The 23296-nt window shown below is 49.5% G+C and overlaps 1 protein-coding gene across 1 annotated transcript in view; it reads left to right on the top strand.

Annotated features, from left to right (window-relative positions):
* Positions 1 to 23296, top strand: part of CRNKL1 (crooked neck pre-mRNA splicing factor 1) — a 752702-nt gene that overhangs the window by 539890 nt on the left and 189516 nt on the right. The window contains exon 11 of the mRNA XM_069608075.1: positions 4090 to 4329. Coding sequence (XP_069464176.1) covers positions 4090 to 4329 — 240 coding nt within the window. The remainder of the gene's footprint in view (positions 1 to 4089; positions 4330 to 23296) is intronic.

Here is a 23296-nt window from a genome sequence, read left to right on the forward strand (position 1 = left end):
TTCACCATCAACAATTGCCTCTCTTTCATAAGGGCGACCAATCTAAGAGTTGCTTGAGGAAGGTGACTTGTCGGCATTGTAAGAAATGTGATATTTAAATCACCTACAACCATCATATAAAAGACTTTCGAGTCTGCATTTATTAATTTTAATGTGGATTCAAAATCTTGCAAGAATACATCATCTGATATTCTGAAGTGGTTTCAATATGTGTTTACCAAAGCCAACACCCCACCCGAAATTTGGATCCTGACCAATTGGATGAACATATTCGGTGATGACAAAGGACTGATCTGAATGTTTGTTGCCACTCTTGACAGCCACCATCAGACCAGCCATTGGTCTACCCCTTACCGGTAGTATTGCGAGTATGATGGAGACATGGTGTCGCTCCCAAATTGGTGGTAACATCATCCATACTTCCTGAAATGCCAGAATATCATATTCATTGAGTGGATTGGCATTGGTAAAGGTTATATGCTTATGGCCACTCATGTTCCAGGATGCAAGAGAGTATGTAGCTGCATTACTTTCTATTGATTGTTACATTCAGCTGTTTAGCACCCTTGGCTTATCTTTCGAAACATTTTGGAAGCAAGTGAGCTTATAATTTTGAAAACCTATTTGTTCATAATTTTGCGCCTAATTGGAGCTGACCTCTTAAGGCTGATTTAAGGACTGTCTGCTTATCAGAGTTTGAGAAGTCCTGTCGCCTTGATGCTGATTCAGCATTTCACTTGGTCTGGACCACTGTGGATTGGTGTCTGGATTTAAATGCATCTGTTTACCTATCAAGAAATGCAATGCATAGAAGTCCTCATGAGCTTGCCAGATTAAATTCATTATCACCCCAGAAGTCATCCAGAGTTTCACAATGGAAGTACTATGCTCATCTATAAACTCTACCAGGTTTATATCACTTGAACATAGATCTTCCAAACTTGGTATTTCACTCATAATATTGAGTACACACGTCCTATTCAAATCATATTCAGAAAAGGGACTTCTTCTGCACTGCATGATTAAATAATGAGCAGATGATTCTTTGGAGCTGTTCACGTTCTGAGATATAACTGTCCTACCCCCCTGTCCGTGAGAGTTCTTCTCCCTCTCCTTATACTTTTGAGACTCGTTTCCATTAAAGCCAGCTGACCCAGGGTATCCTCCATGAGTATGTGAAATAGTCCTGTTACTGTTGGCAAGGGGCTGGGAGGCTATTTCGGTCATGAAGATGCCAAGGGACTTAGCTATTTCCTCTCTCCTTTGTTCCAAGGATGATTTAAAGCCCTCATGTTCCCCTGAGTTAATGATGAACCTTTTAGAGGAGGTCATCTCAGTGGTGTTTATTTGAACTCCAAAAGGGTTGTTAACTACTTTATTCACTTCAAGCCCTGAACACTCACCTTGCTTTATTTCAGGAGGCGCAGCGGGTGTGGCGGCAAAGCTTTTAGTCACTTTAGGAACCACACTGTTTCTCCAACTCCCCTCTCCTAGCCAGATTGTCTTGAGGTGGAACCATGCCCTGCTTCTCTGACTCTATTCTATTAACCAAATTGTCTAAGGGTGGATAATCTAAGCAAATCTCTTGCACCGGGTCGTCACAAGGCTGATTCGGGGTTGTACCCAGTTCACTTTTCCTTTTTGCCATCTTATTATATTTGTTGATCACCGCATTACTCGCCACTTATGATGTTACTTTGGGCAAAGTAATCTTTTTCACAAATTGATGTGCACTCGCTCGATTTTTAGAAGCTAGCAATTTCATATTCTTGCTTTTCTTCTGGTGAACCATAGAACTACTTTTTTACATTTTAGATTTAATAAACATGTCATATGAGCATGCGTTCTCTAAATTGGTGTCGACATGTTTTACTGTCGCTTCCCAGATAGTATCTAATCTAAACTGTGTCAAATCTTTGGAGTTTATCAAAGAAGCTTCACCAATCTTACCCCAGTGCTTCACACTCTGCCCCCCAGTTTCCGATTCCAGGAGGACCTTGGATTCAGCATCTACTCCCAAGAATACCACATTATTTCCATTATTTAGGACATCAGAGCCACTATTAATGACATTCAGTGCTGTGTCTACAAAATCTTCCCTCCTCCTGTCACCAATACTCCAGCCCTTTTAACAATTGGATTATCATATCAGATTGCCTCGCTAACTGCGAGTACAAACTCTCGTATAGTTTGGCTAATGAGAAAAGTGCCGTATTCATCGCTTGTAAAGTGTTCTCTAAATTCTTGCACTCGGCTGACGGCTGGGTTATTGGCTCTGGGTGGAATGGAAAGTTACCCCTTCTAGGAGTCGGAGCAGCGAATGATAGTGAGAGGGCAGGAGAGTTTCGTCCCGATACCGAAAACATTGCGGGTGACTGGGACAAGTCATCTTGGGAGGGGCTTCTAGGCCGCGGGAGAGAAAACACATCACTGACCTCTGCCCCTTCATTCACATCACTACAATTTGCATCAACATTTCGCTCGGGACAACTTCGGGGGTGGATCTCAGCCAGGGTCTGCTTAGATGGAGAGATTGCCGCTTCCCCATTATGTATGTTTCATTATTCAAGCTGACAATGGGTGTAGTAAATACATTGTCAGCAGGAATCATACTCTTGTGTGTCAAATCATCAACCCCACGGGAACCCTCCTCTGCCGCTGAATCCATTAGAATCCTTGCTTCAATAATGGAGTCTTGGGTCATGTTTGAATCCAAAACAGCCTGCAAGAGGTTTTCATTTATCACAATCGGTTTGGTTGAGTAGAAGCGATGTATTTCGGACGCTGCCGCAGCACCTGCCGCTTGTCGGTTTCATTGGGGTGTGTTTAGGCTACGGGTTAAGTTGATTTTGTGACGTATGCGTTTATGCGTTAAATTCACAGAGGTAAACGTTTTGAACATTTCCTTTTTCGGTGGCATACCTGATACCACCGTGTGCGCACCCGGCATGTTCAGTATTGCTTATACTCAGTAAGTACAAGGGCTGCTTTAGCAGGAGGGGGTACACAATTTGCAGCCTCCATTACTATGTGACTAGTAATGCCCAATGTATGGTACCTCCACAAATAACTATCAACTCCCCCTCTCCCGCCTCAACTGCAGCAACTGCTCTTTCACAAATGTGCGCGCGCTTCCCAAATATATGGAATTGTGGGATATCAAGGCGGAGTTTGAGGGCTTTGTCGTTTTTCCACAACGCCTAAGATCGAAGAAAATCGCTGTTAGTCACTGGTTGCTATTATTTAATCTTGGTTCCAAGTACCAGACTCCACAAGTAGTCAGTGTTCATACCGTTAAATCTTTGTCCAAAGAATGCAGCAGTCTTTTCACAATTCACTCGACTCCTGCAGCAACTGCTCTTTCACAAGTGTTCTTTATATATTGTTTTTTAAGGTGCGTGCTGTCACATATTCAGTTTGTGATGCCCCAAATAAAGGGGACCAGAGGTGGGTGGGGTGGGCATTCAAAGGGAGATGGAGCAAGCTCATTCCACATGAATCCTTGCCACATTCCAGATAAGATAAGTGTTAAAGAAAGATAACAGAAGAAGTGCAGAGTGTTACAACGTCTCATAACAAAAAAGTTAGTAAGTGCAGTAGTTAATTTATCATGTTAATTCCATCACATAAATGTTGCATTGTGTGTATGTGTGTATATATAATATTATATGTCTTAAACCAGTCTTCCCTTTTGATTTAAACCTAGGTATTCAGGGCTGCATAAAGCAAACTTGAAAGGTGATGGTGGTGGTAATAATTCAATACAACCAACATTCACCAGAGCTGCTTGAGTCTCTGAAATTGGCAAATGTATGCTAGAATGTCTGCTAATAAAACGATTGTTTGTGATATCTTCCCGCAAATTTCCAATTGTGCTAATATTTTTTGGGTGGTAAAGACAATACAGCTCACGTGATTGAGACAGTTTCCTCTGTAATTTAGTTTGTCTTCGGGTGGGTTCATTGAATCATAATTTTCAGTCAATCGTCCAGTATCATTTTGAAAGCTCCAATTTTTCCTTTTCATTGTACTGAGCATGTACCACTATTCTTATAATGATAATTCTTTTTTTTATTTGTGCTTATTCAGGGGACGTCCATTGGTAAGTGCCCAAAAAACAAATTATTTAAAGGTTATATTGAATTGGAACTTCAGTTAAGAGAATTTGATCGGTGCCGGAAACTATATGAAAAGTTCCTGGAATTTGCACCTGAAAACTGCACATCATGGATTAAATTTGCAGAGTTGGAGACCATCCTTGGTGATACTGAGAGAGCAAGGGGTATATATGAGTTGGCAATTAGTCAGCCGCGCTTGGATATGCCAGAGGTAAGCAAAGTGCTTTCATAGGTACTGTTATATATTGGAAACAGTTCAATAACTTGTATCAATAAATATTTACAGAAATTGACATTTTGCAGGTTTACTATACAGTTGTCATAAAGTACAGTTGTTGAGAAAATTACAGTTTGGGTATTAGTGCCATTTAGGTCTTGAAGCAATGGAATGTTGTCCTTCAAAATGTACATTAGAAGGTTTCTCTTATGTGGTAGCTTGAAATGAATGATCGTGCATGATGGAAGGTTTAACCAAGTCACCTTTGCATTATATAAGGAGTATATTTTGTAAGGGCTATAGGAAAAATATGTATAAATACACACCATCAAAACACTATATAAGACCTTAAGTGGATGAACTGTTTAAAAAAGAACTGCTTTTAAAAAGTAAAACTTCTGCACATGAATCTCTAGTTGAAAAGTGTCCTTTTCATGGTACAGAGCACATACTGTCATTCCTATAACGACAATCATTTTTTTGTTTTAAACATGCCTTTTCAGGGTACATCAATTGGCAAGTTCCCAAAAAACAAATTATTTAAAGGTTATATTGAATTGGAACTGCAGTTAAGAGAATTTGTTTGCGAAAGCCCCCGGATGACATGGCGATCGCAGACACCAGTCAACTGTCTGGCCACGGGTGACCCTAGTCAACATATGCGCTGCTCTGGAACACTGCAGCGGCGCTCCCCTGCGAGCGAGGGCAGCCGGCTACACTCGCGGAAAAGATCCTGGTCAATACTCTAAACCTATGCAACAGGCTACTCCTTGTTATTGGTCCCCCCACCCCCGAACTGATTCTTAGGCCACTTATTGGCCAGTATTGGGTGCAGATAATGTTTGTTGGGGATATTTGCGTTATGTTTGGGGGGCTGGAAGTGGAGCCTGGGGATGGGATACAAAAGGGAGAGATGGGCAGCCAGCACGAGAGGGACTCATCAGGGTCTCAAATGGATAGGTTTATGGTCTGCAGGCCCCATGCAAAATACCCAATGGCTAACGCAACCATAGACCCGCAGGACAGTACTCTGACATTGCTCTCATGGAATGTCCAGGGCCTTAATTTACGCATTAAGCGCTAATTAGTGAAGTCAAGACTGGGTGATCTCTCCCCCTCAGTAGTGTTTATGCAGGAGACCCATTTACTGAAAGAGGACGAGGGGCGCTGACCCATAGTAATTTCACACCCAGACACTTTGCGACAAGTGGAGCAAAGAGGAGGCGCATGGCCATACTGTTTAACCATGCTACTCCCTTCACACGATCTCGGACCCTGCGGTATCCTGAAGGGAGGTTCCTGGGGGTTAAAGAGACCCTGTTAGGCAACCCCTTTACATTCGTCGCAGTATATGCCTCCAAAAACCGGCAGGATTTGTTCTCGCAAAATCTCCTGGGCAAACTACAAGCTTTCGTCTAAGGCACTTTAATTATAGGCGGGGATCTCAATGTAGCTCCGAATGGCCTCTAGGGCAGTCTTCAGGAACTCCCTGGTAATGATGTGCCTTCTGCACGAGTTGTTACTGGTGGATATCTGGAGGTGCTATTGGTCTCGACCTCCTTGGCCCTCTGCATTCCGGAGAGAACCATTCATGAGGTCTCCACTTCCGATCATGCGCCAATTTCGCTCGCACTATCAATAACCGTCTTGGTCCCGCTGTCCCGTAAACCCTGGAGGTTCTATGGCCTGATGCTGAAGGACCAGCTAATACAACAGGAGATTGGCTCGCCCATCACCACATACTCTGAACACAATCCCACCAGAGACATGCCCCTGGCCATAGTATGGGATGCCATGAAAGTGACGGTTGGGGGGGGGAGATCATGAGCTTTACTTCATCCTACACACGGGCTAGGACCCGGGCTCGACAAACACTAGAAGAGGAGGTGCACCAGCGAGAGGCCACACACAGTCTGGTTCCTCTAGGAATGGGCGCCTCTTGAACATCGCGAGAGCCAAACTTACCGTCCACTTGGTGGAATGCACCGCTCAGGCCCTCTTCAAGGTCAAAAAATTCTATTAATCTAGGGGGAGGAAAGCCGACAAAATACTAGTAAACACATTGGCTAAACACAAGGCCTGCAATGCTATGCACATGTTAATAAATTATGAGGGTGTATCCCTCACGGAGAAAGACAAATTGCAGTGGGTACACACACATCACACGAAAGCGATCGCAGCATTCCCTCCAAGCCCAGACACTCTGACCTCCTACCTAGAACCGATTACTTTTCCCATCCTGGCCCCGGCTCCACTCACACAAATTGAGCAGCCCATAACTCTAGCGGAGGTTACAGTGGCCATCAAATACCTGAAAAACACAGCCCGTGGCAGGGCGGCTTCACCGCCGACTTTTATGCGAGTTACTTGACCCCAGCTAAACCGGTTGGACAATTCTTGTCTCGAGGCACACTTACACCAACGATGCTTGAGACCTCCACCATACTACTCCTGAAGCCACACAAGACCCCAGCCAGCTCAATTCATATCACCCCATTTATCTCATCAACCTGGATGCAAAAGTGTACTCCAAGATCCTCGGCACCAGGCTAATGCTGGCATTAACCACTTTGATACACACAGATTAGACTGGCTTCATCTCGCAGCGTTCTATTAAGGACACCATTAGGAAGGCCCTCAACCTAGTGGAAATAGCAGCAAGAGCCAAAACTGGGGCCAGAAGGCATTTGACCGACTGGACTAGTCCTACCTCAAAGAGGTCCTCCAGAAGGCGGCCTCGGCCCAAACGTTTGCCAAATGATCGCATCCATTTATACAACCCACATTCGGGTGAATAGGGGATCACCTAATTGATCCACATATGCAGAGGCACGAGGCAGGGATGCCCACTGTCCCCTCTTATTCGCCCTCTCGATGGAGCCCCTAGCAGCCCTGGTGCGCACTCACCCGGACATCCAAGGCATCTGTTATAAGGACCGCCAGCACTAAATATCTTTATATGCTGACAACGTGTTGCTTTTCACTTAATACGGAATTAAGTGTATACTATCTATGTAATGAAACTGTCTAACTCACACGCAAACTATATGTAATGTATTCACGTTAGGTCCTTCCAGATGCCTGGGTCAACCCAACCCAGACACCATTCACAGTTCTGCCCAGTATGCACTTCAAAACCTTTGGAAAAGGGGCATATTGTATACCCTTGTGAGACTCCCCCCAACCCAAGACAAGGTGAAGGGAAATCAGGCTTTTTTTCGCTGGGTCCTAAACTTCCCTGTGTAGAAAAAAGGTTTAAAGGGGGAATTCTGTAGCCTCCTGGTCTACCTCCCAATGCTATATAAGGTAGTGGGACTGGGTCATAGCTTTTAGCCATGGTAGTAGGCCATGGCCAAATGATCACAGACCATCATATCCTATTTCCACATTTTAAAGCCCGAACACAAAAAAGACAGAGGCACGTGGACTGGTGTAAAGTGGCCAACGGAGCTGGCCGCACGTCTGACCAATGTCTACTTCCCACTAGAGACAAGGCCACCCTCCTTCCCCCCTCAGACTCATTTTTGGGTGGAAATGGCCATGGGGCTTGACCAAGGGCTACTTTGGGGGGCTTAGTGTGTCCTAGGGCATGGCTTTGGCAAATTACCCAATTGCTCTGGAACGTGGGGACTGGTGTCTTGTCTAAGGTGATGACTAAAGATTACTGAGAGTAGCTTTGGCCATGCTACATAAAGGTGCCCCTGTTGAAGGCTATAGGTGGCCACTTTACCCTGGCCAGTTTCTAGGGCATATGGTCTTCAGTGAAATCTGAGGCTCTATTAGAACTCCAAAGTAGCCCAGTGCAGGCCTTTTGCTGGCCATGGTGACGTGGGAAATGGGAATGGCTGAAGAGCAGTGTCAATGGGTAATGTTTGGCTGAGTGAGCACAGTGAGCAAGGGTCCATATCTGGATTTCCCCAAACAGCTTAGGGTTAAACCCCAAGTGTTGGAAAATTTGCAAAGAGAGGCACAGCTTCTCTTCACTGATGAGGTTCAACAAGCCCATAACACGTTTCTGGGGTTGTTCTTGGGACTCTTGTTCTGAGGAGAATTGCCTAGCATTTCAGTTTTGGACTGACCTGGGTGGTTGCACCAGACTGGTATACGAATGGATATTTCTCCTGTGTGAAAGGTACAATGAGCTAAAAAGTAATTGAAGACCTTCCTGAGTGGGAGACCTCCTTTTGAAGAGGTTATTTGTTTGTTCTCAGTAGAGGGTGCCCCACGTTTTTTTACACTAACAATCTGTTTGATGTTGATGAACACACACTCCTGCTTATCATTCCGCATAAATTCAACACCATTCTGCAACAGTTGTACTTTTATCTGCTCACACTGTTTATTTGTTGTTCTTTCTGTGTATTTGTTCCAATGTACAGCGCTTTGGTGCAAAGCGTTCTATAAATAAATCAATCAATCAATCAAACAGGGAGGTGATGGATAGCATAATGGAGGCAAAAGAATGTATGAACACACACAATCAACACAACACCTTTTTCTGAACCATTAAAAAGGACTATTCCAATCCAATGTCACCTATGGACTTTGACTCCCAGAATTCTCCAAGTATTGAGACGAGGATGATGCAGGAGTGTGAACAAGATATCAAAGAACTGAAACCTAATGTGCGCTCTAGTGGCTTTTCCAAGGCACCTGTGCGCGGGACATTTAAACCTGAAGTGCGCACTATTCAGGAAGGCAGTACCGGAGGAGACGTTACCTATTCCCAAGCTCGAGAACGTGAGGATCAAATACCGGAGTGGCAGAGCAGAGGAGGCCGCCACGTTAGAAGGAGAAACACTGTACCAGCGACAGAGGTGCCGTGGAGACTCTTGGAGTGAGGTCCTGGGTGTACGACAAGTGAAGAAGATTGCATTTTCCATTCCAGGTGTGATGCTGGAAATGCATTGGAGGGACAGGGCCTCCCTGGCCTTATCCTGTACTCCCTTCTCAGGTGTGTTATGTTATATCTTCTGCACAGGAGTCCAGTTGGGACCTCTGGCAGTGCAGTTCTTCCTCTTTTTGATTGTGGTGAACAGAGACCCTTGGGATACCCTTATGGCAACCATGGGTGGGGTACAACACTGCACCCCTAGTGTATGTTTTGGGGCACCTGTGTGTTGCCGACAGCGCAGGGTATGGGCTGGTGGCAGCTTCATGCTGATATGACAGAAGCTCTGAGTATCCTCAATTTTGGGACACCCAGGCCCTGCCATAGGAATCAGTGGATTCCTGATAGAAGGCAAGGTGGCCCCTGGGGCCACTTGGTTTCTATTGCCTGTTAGCTTGTTTTCCCAAAGTCCTGGGAAGCACTGCCCCTGTCCCTTCCGCTGACTGGCCAGACTGGCTGGAGCCTTCCCAGTGACTATGTTGTGGGAACACCCTTTGGGTAGGACCTGTGTGAATGGAGTGTGTGACCAATATGCATTCTGTGTTATGGGTATCTGGGTTCTGTGTGTGTGACACAATGAACGAGACAGCCCTGCCCGAAGCTGACATGAATGCAGTGTGGTGTGCTGAAAGGCTGGGTGTTTGCGCCAATCCACATTCCTTGTTATGGGTGTTTGGGTGGAAGTGAATGGCCTGAATGCCGGTGAGTCTGATTGGCTGCCTGCCTGCATGAATGCCCTTCTATTTGATTGGCTGACGGAGCCTGGCTCAGCCAGAGTGAATGAGGGACGGATGCGTCTATCTGGGGACCTCTCACTTACCAATTTGTTTAAAAACTTGAAGCTCATCCTTGAAGCCCATCTGGAAGAAGAGGATTGCTGCTGCATTCCTTTGAAATAATCTAAAAGCTGTCTAGTCTGTCGAGGACTGATCCAAGAGAGGACCTGGCTAGGAGACCTCTTCCCGAGCTACGAGGGACCATCGTGCAAAAACTGCTGTTCTCCAGCAATGGGGTCTGGCATGGATTCACATGCTCATGAATATTCCCTGTCGTCAGGCCGGGAATCCTCGGTAAAGAAAAAATCAGTATCAGATTCGTTTCTGATCTGTCTTTCTCAGTAGTAACCAATCACTGGTCTCTGGGTCATACTGCCCCCAGCCAATGACTGCCCTCTCCCTAAGCCCCACCTCTGGCAGGCATCTTCATATTTTTACTGCACGCTCAAATGTTGGGAGTCCTCGTGTTTTGCTCTCGAGCTTTTGCTGCGTTTTCGCGCTTTTTCAAAGAGAATTTCTCATTTTCCGGTCAAATAGAGCCTCAAGCTCCACCGTCTCTACATCCGATTAACGGGGATCCGTGTCAGACTTTTCTATGCCCCTCAAGGGTGAAGATTTCGTCGAGTTACGCTTCTTGGAGGATTCCAGAAGTTTCTGCGGCCTACCCGAAAATGGCCCAGGAGAAAGGAAGCTCGACGCCCGGAAAGCTGTTTAGGGTTTGCCCTGGGTGCCAGCTGCAGAATGTGTTCAAGGAGGACGAGCACTATACTGCCTTCATGAGGACAAAACGCATGTGGACAAGGACTGTGTTTTGCGGGAACTTGTCGGAACGGACCATCAGGGACCGACACCTTCGTCTCTCCAACTGGCTGGAAGGAAAGAGCCCGTCAGTTGAGAAGAAGAAGAGGTCTGAGCAGTCTTCTAAGTCCTGTGAGGGTGCCCCGGCGACGGGGGCCCAACAGAAGGCAAAGCACTGAGAGTCTGCGGGCACCGGGAGCGCCGAACGGTCAGGCTCCTCGGCTGCCAGGCAGGGCGCACCCTCTCCAGCGCCATCAACCACGAGCCAACGCTCTGGCTCAGGGAAGAGGAAGGCCGAGAACCCGGCGAAGCTTCTGGAGAGGCCCCGGTCGAGCTCGAAGGATCCGGCCAATGGGCAGTGAGGCGGTGACCCTCCCCCCAAGATGAAAGCCACAGGCCCACACAAGGTGGTAAAGGCCTTGATTCACCCGGCCTAGGCCTCTATTGAGGAAGTTGCAACGGCCCTGGCACAGCCTGTGGAGGCTACACCAGTGGAGGCGACCTCGGGGTCCAGAGTCTCCCTGCCTCCGCAGAGGGAAGCCTCTTTCAGACCCATCGAAAAGACCCCTGTGAAGACCCCGGCGGAAAAAGAGGGGGGGGCGGTGGCCATTGTGGACACGGACACAGCGTCCGAGGAGGAGCTGGTAGAAGTCTTAGAGGGCCTCGACGAGGGCGTCAAAGAGGCCCGTCCCCACGGGAGGGATCCCGACGAAGGTGACGACGAGAGTGGCGAGGGTCCTAGTCGCCCGTCGCTTCCGGAGCCACAGGATAACTCGGCGGCCATTTTGTTGGCGATACAATCCTTATGTTCGGAGATCAGGACGAGACTACCCTTACCACCGACGGAGGATCTGGAACCAGGCTTGACGGAGGAGTCAGGGCCAGAACCAGACCCGGCGGGAAGCTCCCCGAACAAGAGAAGACGGATCCATCCAGCCCCGCCTTTTCAGCCCTTGCGGCCTTCTCAGCCTTTACCCACGTCCCCCGTCAGAGCTCCCATCGCCCCAAACCCAGGCCTCCCCGCCCGACGAGATCGGATCTTTCCATGCAATGATCGCCAGGGCATCCAAGCTTTTTCAGCTCTGCCCCGAAGAGAAGAAGGAAGGTTTCCTTTACCAACGGCGCGAGGCCATAAGGAAGACAGTCCTCGCCGTGCCTCTGCTGGATAACATCTGGGACGAGGGTCTGACCCATCTCAACAACCCGTCTACGACGCCTGCCAAGAGGGATCGGTACGAGAAGAAGTACCGTGTCCCCGACGCGGCCCCTTTGTGCCTTAGGGGACAACCGACCCCTGACTCGGTCGTCTCAGCGGCGGCCAAGAAGAAAGCGGGGGGCGCATTGGCCTCAATGTCAGCTTCCCCGCCGGACGGCGAAGGAAAGAAGCTAGATGCAATGGGACGAGTTAACACGTCGGCGGCAACAACGATTAAGGCGGCCAACGCCCTCGTGATCGTGGCCCGCTACGACAGGGAGTTACAGTACATGATCGCCCCCCTGTTGGACTTTCTACCGGATGACAAGAGGGCCGAGGCCCTGGAGATCTTGCAAGAAGGCGAAGTGGCGTTGGATCACGCCATTACGGTGGCAACGGACATTGCCTACACCGGTTTCTGCCAGCTAGGCAACAGCGTTTGCCTTAGACGACGAGAGTGGCTCAAGGCGACGGATTTCCGCCAGGACGTACAAGCCAAGGTTTTGTACATGCCGTTCGATGGGAACAATCTGTTTGGGAAAACGGTGGATGAGTCCCTCCAAGCCTCAAGGCGGACACAGAGATAGCTAAGGCCCTAGGCATTCTCTGGCAACGAAGGCCGTCCTTTCGGAGCACCGGAGGCAAGCAGGGTGCCTCCAAGGGATTCAGCGGTGGCTCCTCTACCTACCTCCAAGCAGCCCGCTCCCCATCTCAGGAATCCTATAGAGGACGAGGCAAGTCGGGTGGACCCCGCTGTCGTCGCCAGGGAGGCCAAGGCGGCAAGGCGTCCTCCAAGCAAGATTGAACCGACAGCGGTGTCGGGCCCCCACCGAAGCACCCCAGTGGGAGGCCGGCTGGCGAAGTTAGTCAGCGTGTGGGAGTCCATCTCCACTGACCGTTGGGTGCTGGATGCCCTGGCCCAGGGGCACGCCCTCGAATTTCTAAAAAAGTGCCCCCGCATTCCACCCGTGGCCAGGAAAGAAAATCACGTCCCTCAACTGCTTTTGGAGGTAAGGACGATGCTGAAAAAAGGTGCCATCGAGCTCGTCCCAAGAGGCTCCGGGGCTCCGGAGTATACTCAAGGTACTAACTCGTGAAAAAGAAGGATGGCGCCCCATCCTGGACCTGCGACGACTGAACAAGTACATCAAGGCACAGAAGTTCCGGATGGTCACCCTCCAGCGCGTGCTGGGACAGCTGGAGGAGGGCGATTTCCTGTCGTCGTTGGATTTGGAGGATGCGTACTTCCACATCCCCATTCTAAAAGGACACCGAAAGTTCCTCAGGTTCGTGTTCCAAGGACGGCACTACCAGTTCAAGGCACTCCCGTTCGGATTGAAGTCGGCACCCAGGGTGTTCACCAAGTGCCTCGCACCGGTGGCGGCGCGGCAGCGCCTGCAGAGGATCCACGTCTACCCCTACCTGGACGACTGGCTCATCTGAGCAAGGACAAGGGAGCTCGCCGTAGATCACACAGCGAAGACCGTCCATCTGCTCACAGACCTGGGATTCTCCATCAACTTTCCAAAATCCCATCTGGTCCCGTCGCAAGTCGCACTGTTTCTGGGAGCCAAGCTCGACACAGTGGCGCGTCTGGCCTCGCCGTCGGAGGAAAGGACGAAGGCCATCCTGGGCAAGGTGCAGCGTGCGGACGTGGCCAGGGTGAGGTCCATCAAGTCCCTCCTCGGGATGATGTCCTCCTGCATATATCTCGTGCACCTGTGCAGGCTTCGGATGCGCCCTCTGCAAGAGTTCCTCGACGCCCCTGGATCCAAGCGACGGGCAGCTTCGAGGACAGGATCCCGCTCAACGAGACCTTCCGACGAACAATCCGGTGGTGGGGCACCCGCGCTCATCTGACGGCGGGCACAGACTTTCAGACCCCATCCCACCAGATAACGGTGACGACAGATGCCTCCCTGGAAGGGTGGGGAGCGCACACCGGAGAACTTCACGCCAGAGGCCTTTGGCTCCCGGAGGAGAAACCGCTTCACATCAACATCCTGGAGCTACGTGCAGTGTTCTGGGCCCTCAGGTCCTTTCTCCCGTCCCTCAAGGGCAAGGTGGTGAGAATCTTCACCGACAACACCACCACAATGTTCTACATCCGGAAGCAGGGAGGAACCAGATCCCCAGCCCTCTCCAAGGAAGCCCAGGATCTGTGGCATTGGGCCGTCGGCCAAGGGATGTTTCTAGTGCCCTTTCATCTGGCAGGGATAAAGAACACCATCGTCGACTCACTCAGCAGGGAGCTGCGCTCGTGCCACGGGTGGGAACTACGTCAGGATCAAGTGGATCGACTCTTCCGACGATGGAGAAAACGGCAGATCGACCTGTTTGCGACGGCAAAGAACTCCAAGTGCCAGAGGTTTGCCAGCAGGTTCCCCCAGCCGAGGAGAATGGGCAATGCCTTCTCGTTCCCCTGGGACAGCCTGTTCCTATATGCGTTCCCTCCGTTGCCTTTGCTGCTCCGACTCGTCAACCAGCTCAAGAGGTCCTGGTGCAGGATGATCCTCGTCGCACCGGCGTGGCCGAGGCAGATCTGGTTCCCGGAACTTCTGGACTCGTCAGCGTCCCCACCAGTCAAGCTGCCGACGGACGCGGATCTTCTCTCCAGAGAAGGAGGCACCATACTTCATCACGACCCGGTGTCGCTGAACTTGCAGGCCTGGCTCATGCAGCACTAGAGTTTGGAGGGTACGATATCCTGGCTGACTGCAGAGAGGTCCTTGCAAAGGCCAGGGCGTCCTCAACTCTCCAGTGCTACGGACATAAGTGGAAGAGGTTCTCTGTCTGGTGCCGTGCACAGAAGATTAACCCTCTACGGATTACGGCCCCTCAAGTGCTGCCGTACCTACTGTCGCTGGCCAAGGCTGGACTGGCTCACGCCTCCATCAAGATACATCTGGCTGCGATCTCCCGATACACCAGAACCACATGACGGGCGTCCTTGTGGTCCCATCGCCTGGTGAAGGAATTTCTGAAGGGACTGTTCCGAACGTTCCCGCCGGTGAAGGCCCCTGCCCCGGCGTGGGAGCTCAACGTGGTGCTGACCAGGCTCATGGGGGCGCCATTAGAGCCCCTGCATTCGGCACCGTTGAAGTTCCTGTCGTGGAAGACTGCGTTTCTTGTGGCCATCACCTCCACACGACGAGTGGGAGAGATCCAGGCCCTATCCTGCAAGCCTCCATACTTGACTTTTCACGACACAAGGGTGGTGCTGAGCATACACCCCTCCTTTATGCCCAAGGTGCCGTCGGACTTCCACCTCAACGAGCCCTTGGTGTTACCTGTTTTCTTCCCGTCGCCTTTGTCACCGGCCGAGAGGACTTTGCACTCGCTGGATGTGGCTAGAGCGCTGAAGTTCTACGTGGACCGCACGAAGAGTTTTCAGAAGACATCACAGCTATTTATGAACTTTGGACCTGTGAACCAAGGGAAGGCTCTCTCGAAGGCTTCCATTTCCAGATGGCTCTCCGGCTGCATCATGCACTGCCATCGGTCGGCAAACCGACCGTTGCCTGGCCGTCCGAGAGCCCATTCGACCAGAGTTATCGCTGCTACCACGGCCTTCTTGTCTGGTGTGCCCCTGCTGGACATCTGCAGGGCGGCTACGTGGAGGTCGACACACACCTTCACGAGATTCTACTGTGTCGACCGGGATTCCAGGGAGGGGTCCAGGGTCGGCCAAGCGGTGCTGCGCAACTTGTTCGCCTAAGGTGAGCCTGGTGAGGAGGTAAGAATTACTTAATGTTGAGCTTTTGATGTAATGCTTCGAGCCTTTGCCACCTCCCGTTGGTTGTGCATGTGTGTGCTGCTATGTATTCTTATATTCATGAGCATGTGTATCCATGCCAGAACCCATGCTGGAGAAGGAACAAGTTACTTACCTGTAACTGTTGTTCTCCAGCATGGGTCTGGCATGGATCCACATGCGAACCCTCCCTCCTACCCCTCTGCGGCTCTTCACTTGGCCATACTGCCACTTTGCGTGCTACCAAATCTGAAGATGGCTGCCAGAGGTGGGGCTTGGGGAGAGGCCAGTCATTGGCTGGGGGCAGTATGACCCAGAGACCAGTGATTGGTTACTACTGAGAAAGACAGATCAGAAACGAAACTGGTACTGATTTTTTTCTTTACAGAGGATTCCCGGCCTGACGAAGGGGAATATTCATGAGCATGTGAATCCATGCCAGACCCATGCTGGAGAACAACAGTTACAGGTAAGTAACCTGTTCCTTCTCCATCGAGGCAACCTGGAAGCCAGTTCTGTGAGTCTTGTGTCCAGAGAAGGGGTCCGCTGAGAAACCTGAAGCGAGAACCTGGACATCGAGGACATCAAAGTCCATTGCCAAGTCGAATCGTGTTGCACTGAAGCAGGGACACCTTGAAACTGTGCTTTTTGACACCCGGAGTCGAGAAAGCTCCACCTTTGCCTAAGAATATTTGAAAGAGGCCTCCCTTGCCGTCACCAGCGACTGCTTTGTCCCGCCAAAGAAAGTCGAGGTCACCAACTACCGATGAAAGTCTGCTGGTGGCTTTCCTGCCACCAGAAGCCGACAGACGTCCCGAGGACATTGACGGAGTGAAGGTCCGAGGTCCAACCTGTGGTCGAGTCCTGATCGCCGGAGCTATCCCGTGGTACATGCTGCGGCTGCAGCACAGCCAAGCCAAAAGACCGCCAAAGCAACTCCTGATGCCCGCTGCTGGGCCTGCATCCATCACTGAGTGTTCCATCCGGCACCAAACACGTCATTGAGGTTTACCGCACGCCTCATCTTCCCAGGACTTACACGATCAATCGTCGAAGAGCAGTGCGAAAATCGAAGGTGCAGCATCACTGCAAGTGTTGCACTTTTCCTTGAGGTTCTCGGCGCCCCATGGCTCCCGCTTTAAAGGGAGTCCATCCTCCAAGGATACAGTCAACGAACCACTGAAGAAACTCTGCCACTTCAAGTACATTGGGGTGGTTGAACGCTTTAACCAAGAAGCAGGGCTTTTTAGACATTAATGGACTGGGCTTGGCAATCCTCTTATTACAGGTTGCCCAGGTGGGGGCATCCTCATTCAGAATTGTGCATCTATATCCAAAGAAAGCATTCTGCCATTGTTTCACTTTAACCTGCCTTCTTGGGTATGGTATGGTATGGTAATGTTTATTTGTAAAGCACCTATACACAAGGAAAGTGTTTCAAAGCGCTCAAGTAGGGAGGGAACAAGGGGGGAAAAGCAACAGTCATTCAGAGCACTTGAATTTCTGAACGATAGTCTGGACAGGCAGAGTAAGTGAATATAGTACAGTTGACAGTGTAGAAACAGCAAATGGGTCTGACGACGATTCTGCAGTTTTTCCAAGTGCATTTAGGCACCACCATGCAAGGAGGGGAGACAGGGAAGATTAGACTATCTTCAAAGGCATGGTACTTTCAGATCGTGCAAGTGAACAGACGGTACAGGAGAGGGTGGGGGAGAAACAAGTGCAGGGGGGATTCCAAGTGCATCCAGTCAGTAATAAACTGGGGTAAGTGCTGAGAGATGCCACACTCATGGGTCATTGACCAAGGGCAGTAATTATGAGGCAAGTGCAGGTCCGGTGGCAAGAGCGGGAGGACTTGTGAGGGTGCCGAGGACCTGTGAGAATCTGAGGTACACCTGGCAGCCAGTTAGCAAGCTCTGTGGAAAAGGAGGGGGAGAGGGCTAGAGTAGAGAGAAAGGTTAGCAGGGTAGAGGAAGAAAGAAGGAAGAGGCGAAAAGGAATGTCTTATGGAGTTTCCAGAACTTAAGGTGATCAGGCTCAAGACGGAGGGCGGTAGGGAGGCTGTTCAAGAGGACGTCCCCTGCTTAGGATAAATATCTCCCTCCAAATCTTTGCTTGGAGAACCGGCTCATTCGCAGAAGGTTGGAGGTAGATGAGCGGAGGGCTCAGAAAGGACAGTATTTAGGTAGGCATAGTTGCAGGTAGGTAGGTCCCAGGCCCCAGAAAGCCTTGTGGCCAATGCACAGGATCTTGAACTTGATCCTTGCAGCCACAGAGAGTCAGTAGAGGAATTCCAGCACCGGAGAGATGCAGTCCCTGAGCCTTGAGGCCAAGGATAAGTCTTGCGGTTTATGTTCTGGATGAGTTGCAAAGGGTGCAAAGCAGATGCTGGGAGGTTGAGAAAAGGCTGTTGCAGTAGTTCAGCCTTGAGATAACAAGGGCTCTGGAGATGGTGAGCCGTTGGGGGAAGGTGAGAAAAGGAAGCGTACCCCTGAGGAGGTGCAGCTGGTAGTTGGATTTTTTGGAAATGTCCAAAATGTGAGTGGAAAAGGAGAGAGTGGAGTCGAAGATGATCCCAAAGATTTTTGCCTCGCAGGTGGGTGCGGGCGCAGAGCCAAAGGAGGCCGGCCAGAGTGAAAGTGGGAAGGCATCTGAGGCAGAGGTCCTTTGCAACACACCATGCTGAATTGCGGACAGACTGTCAGATATGAGTGAGGTAGAGGAGGTGGCTGAGGGTAGCCTGAAGGAGAGTTGCGTGTCATCCGCATAACACTGGAAGTTAGAGGAAAAAGTGTCAATCACACATGCCATGGCAGCCATGTAGACATTGAAGAACCAGGGTGATAGGTTAGAACCCAGGGGGACGCAACAGGTTGAAAGAGTGATAGTAGAGAGGAAGGACCCAAGTTCCACCTGGGATGAGCGGTCGGAAAGGAAGGTGGTTAAACATGCCAGAGCCTGACCTGTGATTCCCAGGGTTCCTGCGGAGATGTGGATGCTGTGGTTTACCGTGTCAGAGGCAGAGGAGAGGTCCTTATGGTCTATGCTGATACACCTTACTGACAGATTTGTGTGCTCTATTATAACTGTCAGCAGTTGATGCATTTTAAAGCAATCTGCAAGTTAACCGTGGTACCACATAGCATTGTATAGATTTGCCATATTAGAATTTCCAGAGTACGAAGTGTGTTATCAATTGTGTTTATACCTCTGAACCTTATTTTTATATAGAGAATTGTGTTAGCACATAATATAGTGTGTGGACATTCCTTTGTGGGGAGTTGGGCACTCACTATACTTAAGAACCATCTGCATCACCTCCTGAGAGCTTAAGCCTTGGTTGCTCATCCATAACTACCATATAGATACCTTGGCTGGGGTGCTGTGTGCCTCTACTATCCCATATGGAGGGCAGAAGCACAGATACCTCCCTCCAGTCTTTACACCGGGCCCTGAAGGAAAGCAGGCATGTATCCACAGAGCTGCGAGGGAAGCAGGTTGAACGTCTACAGCCTCCAAGTTCGAAAGCGGGCGAAAACATCACGCTGCAGAAGCGCAAACTGGACCAGATGGTAAACTTGCGCTCTCCATGATTTGCTGTGGATGATGATAATATCAATGTAAGCTCCACGGAAGGAGGCGTAGGGATGGAGGATTTGGTCCAGTAACATTTGAAAGGTAGCCAGTGCCCCATCCAACCAAAAAGGTAGCACCTTAAACTGAAAAGCCCAATGGGAGTAGAAAAAGATGTATTTTCCCTGTCTGCTGGATTAACAGGGACCTGCCAACACCCTTTGGTCAGATCAATCATGGAGAGGTAAACGGCAGAACCCAATCTATAAATAAGATCATCAATTCTGGGCATGGGGTAGCTATCAAATTGGAGGACTGTGTTTACCTTCCTGAAATCAATGCAGAATCTCCATAATTGATCTGGCTTGGCGTCTAACACAATTGGGGATGACCAGGGACCTTGAGAGGGCTCAATAATATCAGCCCTTAAAATATTTTCTGTCTCTTCCTCAATAATGTTCTTTCTGGCTTCGGGTATTCTATATGGTTTGAAATGGACCACTTTTCCTGGGGGTGTCCGGATATGATGGTATTTATTCTTTACCAAACCGGGTCCAGCCTTGAAAACATCAGGGAATTGCTCTGAGAGGTCCATCAAATCTTAGTTTCATCAGACAGTAAACTGGTTAAGACCACGGTAGTGTCTTCAATGGGATTCTCCCTCCACTCATGATGGATGCAAGTCTTGATCTTTCTGTTTAGTGGTGACACGCAACAATTATAAGGCCCTGTCTGTTCTATTATCTCGTAGGGACCATGCCACTTTGAAAGCATCTTCTTGTCAGATGAAGTGAGGAGAACTAGGACCTTTTGCCCGATAGAAAAGGATCTTAATACAGCTTTTCTGTCGTGGTTCATTTATTTTCTTGTGTTTTAGTCATCTTGGCCTTTGCTATAGATCGAACTGCTGTCATATGTTCCTTCAATCTCTGGGCAGTTTGGGATAGTAGTAAGGTGGCTTCCTCTCGTTCCTCGCAGGTTTCATGCAACATCAAGAATATCTCGAGGTTCTCTCCCATAGAGGTACGCAATGTTTTGGTCTTGTGAATTTCCTTTACTTCTGACATGAGTTTACTCAAGAAAGTAGATTATTGGTCTGTTAAGATCTCCTTTGGAAACCCAACTCTTGAAAAAAAAAATTATTAAATGCCTAATCTGCTGTGTTGTGTTATTCCGTAAAGAAAAAGCTTCAGGGTAACGAGTTGCATAGTCTAATAACACCAGTATGTAGCAGTTTCCCAACTTGGATGGCTAAAGGGCCCAACTATATCCATACCTATGTGTGAAAAAGGTATATCAACAATGGGCAAAGGCTGTAATGGAGTGGAGGGGGCATCTGTACAATGGTCTTTTGGCAAAGGGAGCAAGTGAGCCCAAAGTTCTTTACATCTGCATAGAGGTTGTGCCAATAAAACTGACTCAAGATCTGGGCTTGAGTTTTGGTTGTCCTTAGATGTCTGTCTTTCAGGTGGCAATGGGCGATTTCCAGTACAACTTTCGTGTGACTCTTTGGCACCGATTTGTTATGTAGGAGTACCTTCGAAGGGATTGTGTCCTCCGACGTATTCCTTATCTTTGATAATACGTTTCCAGCTTGCTGGCCTCGGAAATTTTTTCTGTAGAGGGCGCTGCGCGTCGACGTCCGCCGAGTCGATGTTCCTCGACGGCCACCGTATCGGCGCCGACGTCATCATGCCCATAAATAGCCACGCGCTGCGCCCGTTGCTCAGTTCTGTTTTTCCGCGCTTCGTGGGGCCTCGGAACGTCGTTGCTCAATTCATTCAGATTAACTACTATATCTACTCGAATAATACCTTCTCGTTCTCGATGGCATCTTCATCGGAACCGATGACGCCGCGATCCGGCTTCAAGAAATGTCGAGACTGCGGTAAAAAAATGTCGATAACGGATCCACACAGGATCTGCTTGTGGTGCTTGGGTTCCGAGCACCATTGTTCGGAGTGTGAGGACTGCATGTCCATGACGGTGAAAGCCTTGAAGGAACGCAAGGGGAAGTTCGAGAGAGGTAAGTCAGTCAAAACCTCCTCGAAGGTTTCTTCGGCTGAGTCGAGGCATTTGTCTCCTTGCCGTCGAAAACATTCCCATTCTAGATCTCGAAGTAGCTCCCACCATTCGTCGAGATCAAGACACTCAAAAAAGAGACGTCGAAGATCCCCTTCCTCGTCGTCTTCTGTGTCCCCAGAAAGGGTTTCCTGTCCCACTAAACACAGCTCTCAAGCGGGGTGGGAGGAATTCAGAAAGAAAATGTTAAGCGTCTTCGAGAACGCGGCCTCGACCCCCTCGAAGACAGCTGAGGGTGATACCCCGGGTAAAAAACACAAAAAATCAAAACGCTGTGAGTCGCAGCACCCGGCAAAACATTCCACCCGAGAGCGCCACGAGCCATCGGGTAAGAAGGCACCGTCTTCGACGCTGTCGTCGAAGATTCCTTTGACGCACGGATCGGCGCCATCGACGCCTTTGTCGAAGGGTTCCTCGACTCGACGCCGACATCAACGCCGATGAAAGAGAAGACCAAGGCCGCTCCACAGCCAACGGTGATTCCAAGGGTCTCCGGCACGACGCCGAGACCGTCGTCGATGTCCTCGAGTAGGATCCCGATCCTCTCGAGTTCTTCAAGACCCCTTCCAGTTTTTTCGACGCCGTTCTCGGCGCCTTCGAAGCCTGTCACATCGGCGTCGACGACATTGACGTTTTCTCGCCCAATAATGATGAGTTTGGCTCCTTCTGCCTTAGAGATGGGTTTTACACCATTTCAGAGGTCAGAGTACCCTGGACTATCTTCAATTTATGAAGAGAGGGAAGATTCTGACCAGGAAACATTTGGGTTACAGAGGACCACATTGCCTATTTCAGAGGATTTCACCTCTGAGGAAAGAAGGCTGAAGGACCTACAGGAGTCACTACATGAGGCAAGTGGGCTGGACACTTCCCCAGAAGTGGAATTTGTTAAACCAGACCCAGGGGAACATGCCGAAACACCCTATAAAACCCTTATGGCAAGAATTATTGAATTTATGGGTTGGTCTGCGCCTTCACCTGTTTTTCAACAGGATGACCTAACAGACATATTAGACAAAGGTCCACAGGAGGACCCTGTGGTGCCCTTCCATGCAGCCTTACAGAGGAAAATTACATCTAATTGGGAAACTCCTGAAGTTATCCCTGCGGTCAATAAAAGATTGTCAGCCAAGTATAGGGTAGCGGCTGCTGACCCTGAATACTTATCAAAACACCCGACTCCAGAGAGCCTGGTGGTTCAAGCGGCAACTTCATCTAGCAGTAGGACCGCTTACCCTACTGTCCCACAGGATAGAGATGACAAGAGGTACGATTCTATGGCGAAGAAAGTCTTCTCTGCTTGTAGTATGGCGTTGAAGTCCATCAACGCCACCTGTACGCTCGCCAGGTTCAGTCACACACTATGGGAGTGTGCTTCATCAGCGGCTGACTGCATAGGAGAGGAAAAGGAAGCCTTCCTTAACATTATTAAAGATGGCAAAGATGCCATGTGTAAATCACTTCAAACTGGCATCGATTCCACTGACAGTATCAGCAGGGCCATGGCGGCAAGTACAACAATCCGCAGGCAAGCGTGGTTGCGAAAGTCTGGCTTTGCTCCAGATGTACAGGCCAGACTTTTGAATATGCCCTCTTTAGGAGCTGCTATCCGCCAAACTCCTTTTCGCCCCTCAGGAACCTCTGGGAGAGGAAAGTCCTTTTGCTATTATTCCGCATTCGGGAAAGGCAGAGGACAGCCGGCTCAAAGAGGCCAAAGGAGATCCACCCGAGGTGGACGGGTCAAAAGTACTAAGGCCGCAGCAGCAGCAGGTGCCTCTTTACCCTCGGCATCTGTATCAGCCGCCCCCAAACCACTCTGAGGCCTTCCCACACAATACACCTGTAGGGGGCAGGTTAACTCACCATCTGACGGAATGGCAGACTATAAC

Source organism: Ambystoma mexicanum, chromosome 4q, assembly GCF_040938575.1.
Source record: "Ambystoma mexicanum isolate Mex_15411 chromosome 4q, UKY_AmexF1_1, whole genome shotgun sequence".
NCBI classification, from domain to species: Eukaryota; Metazoa; Chordata; class Amphibia; order Caudata; family Ambystomatidae; genus Ambystoma; species Ambystoma mexicanum.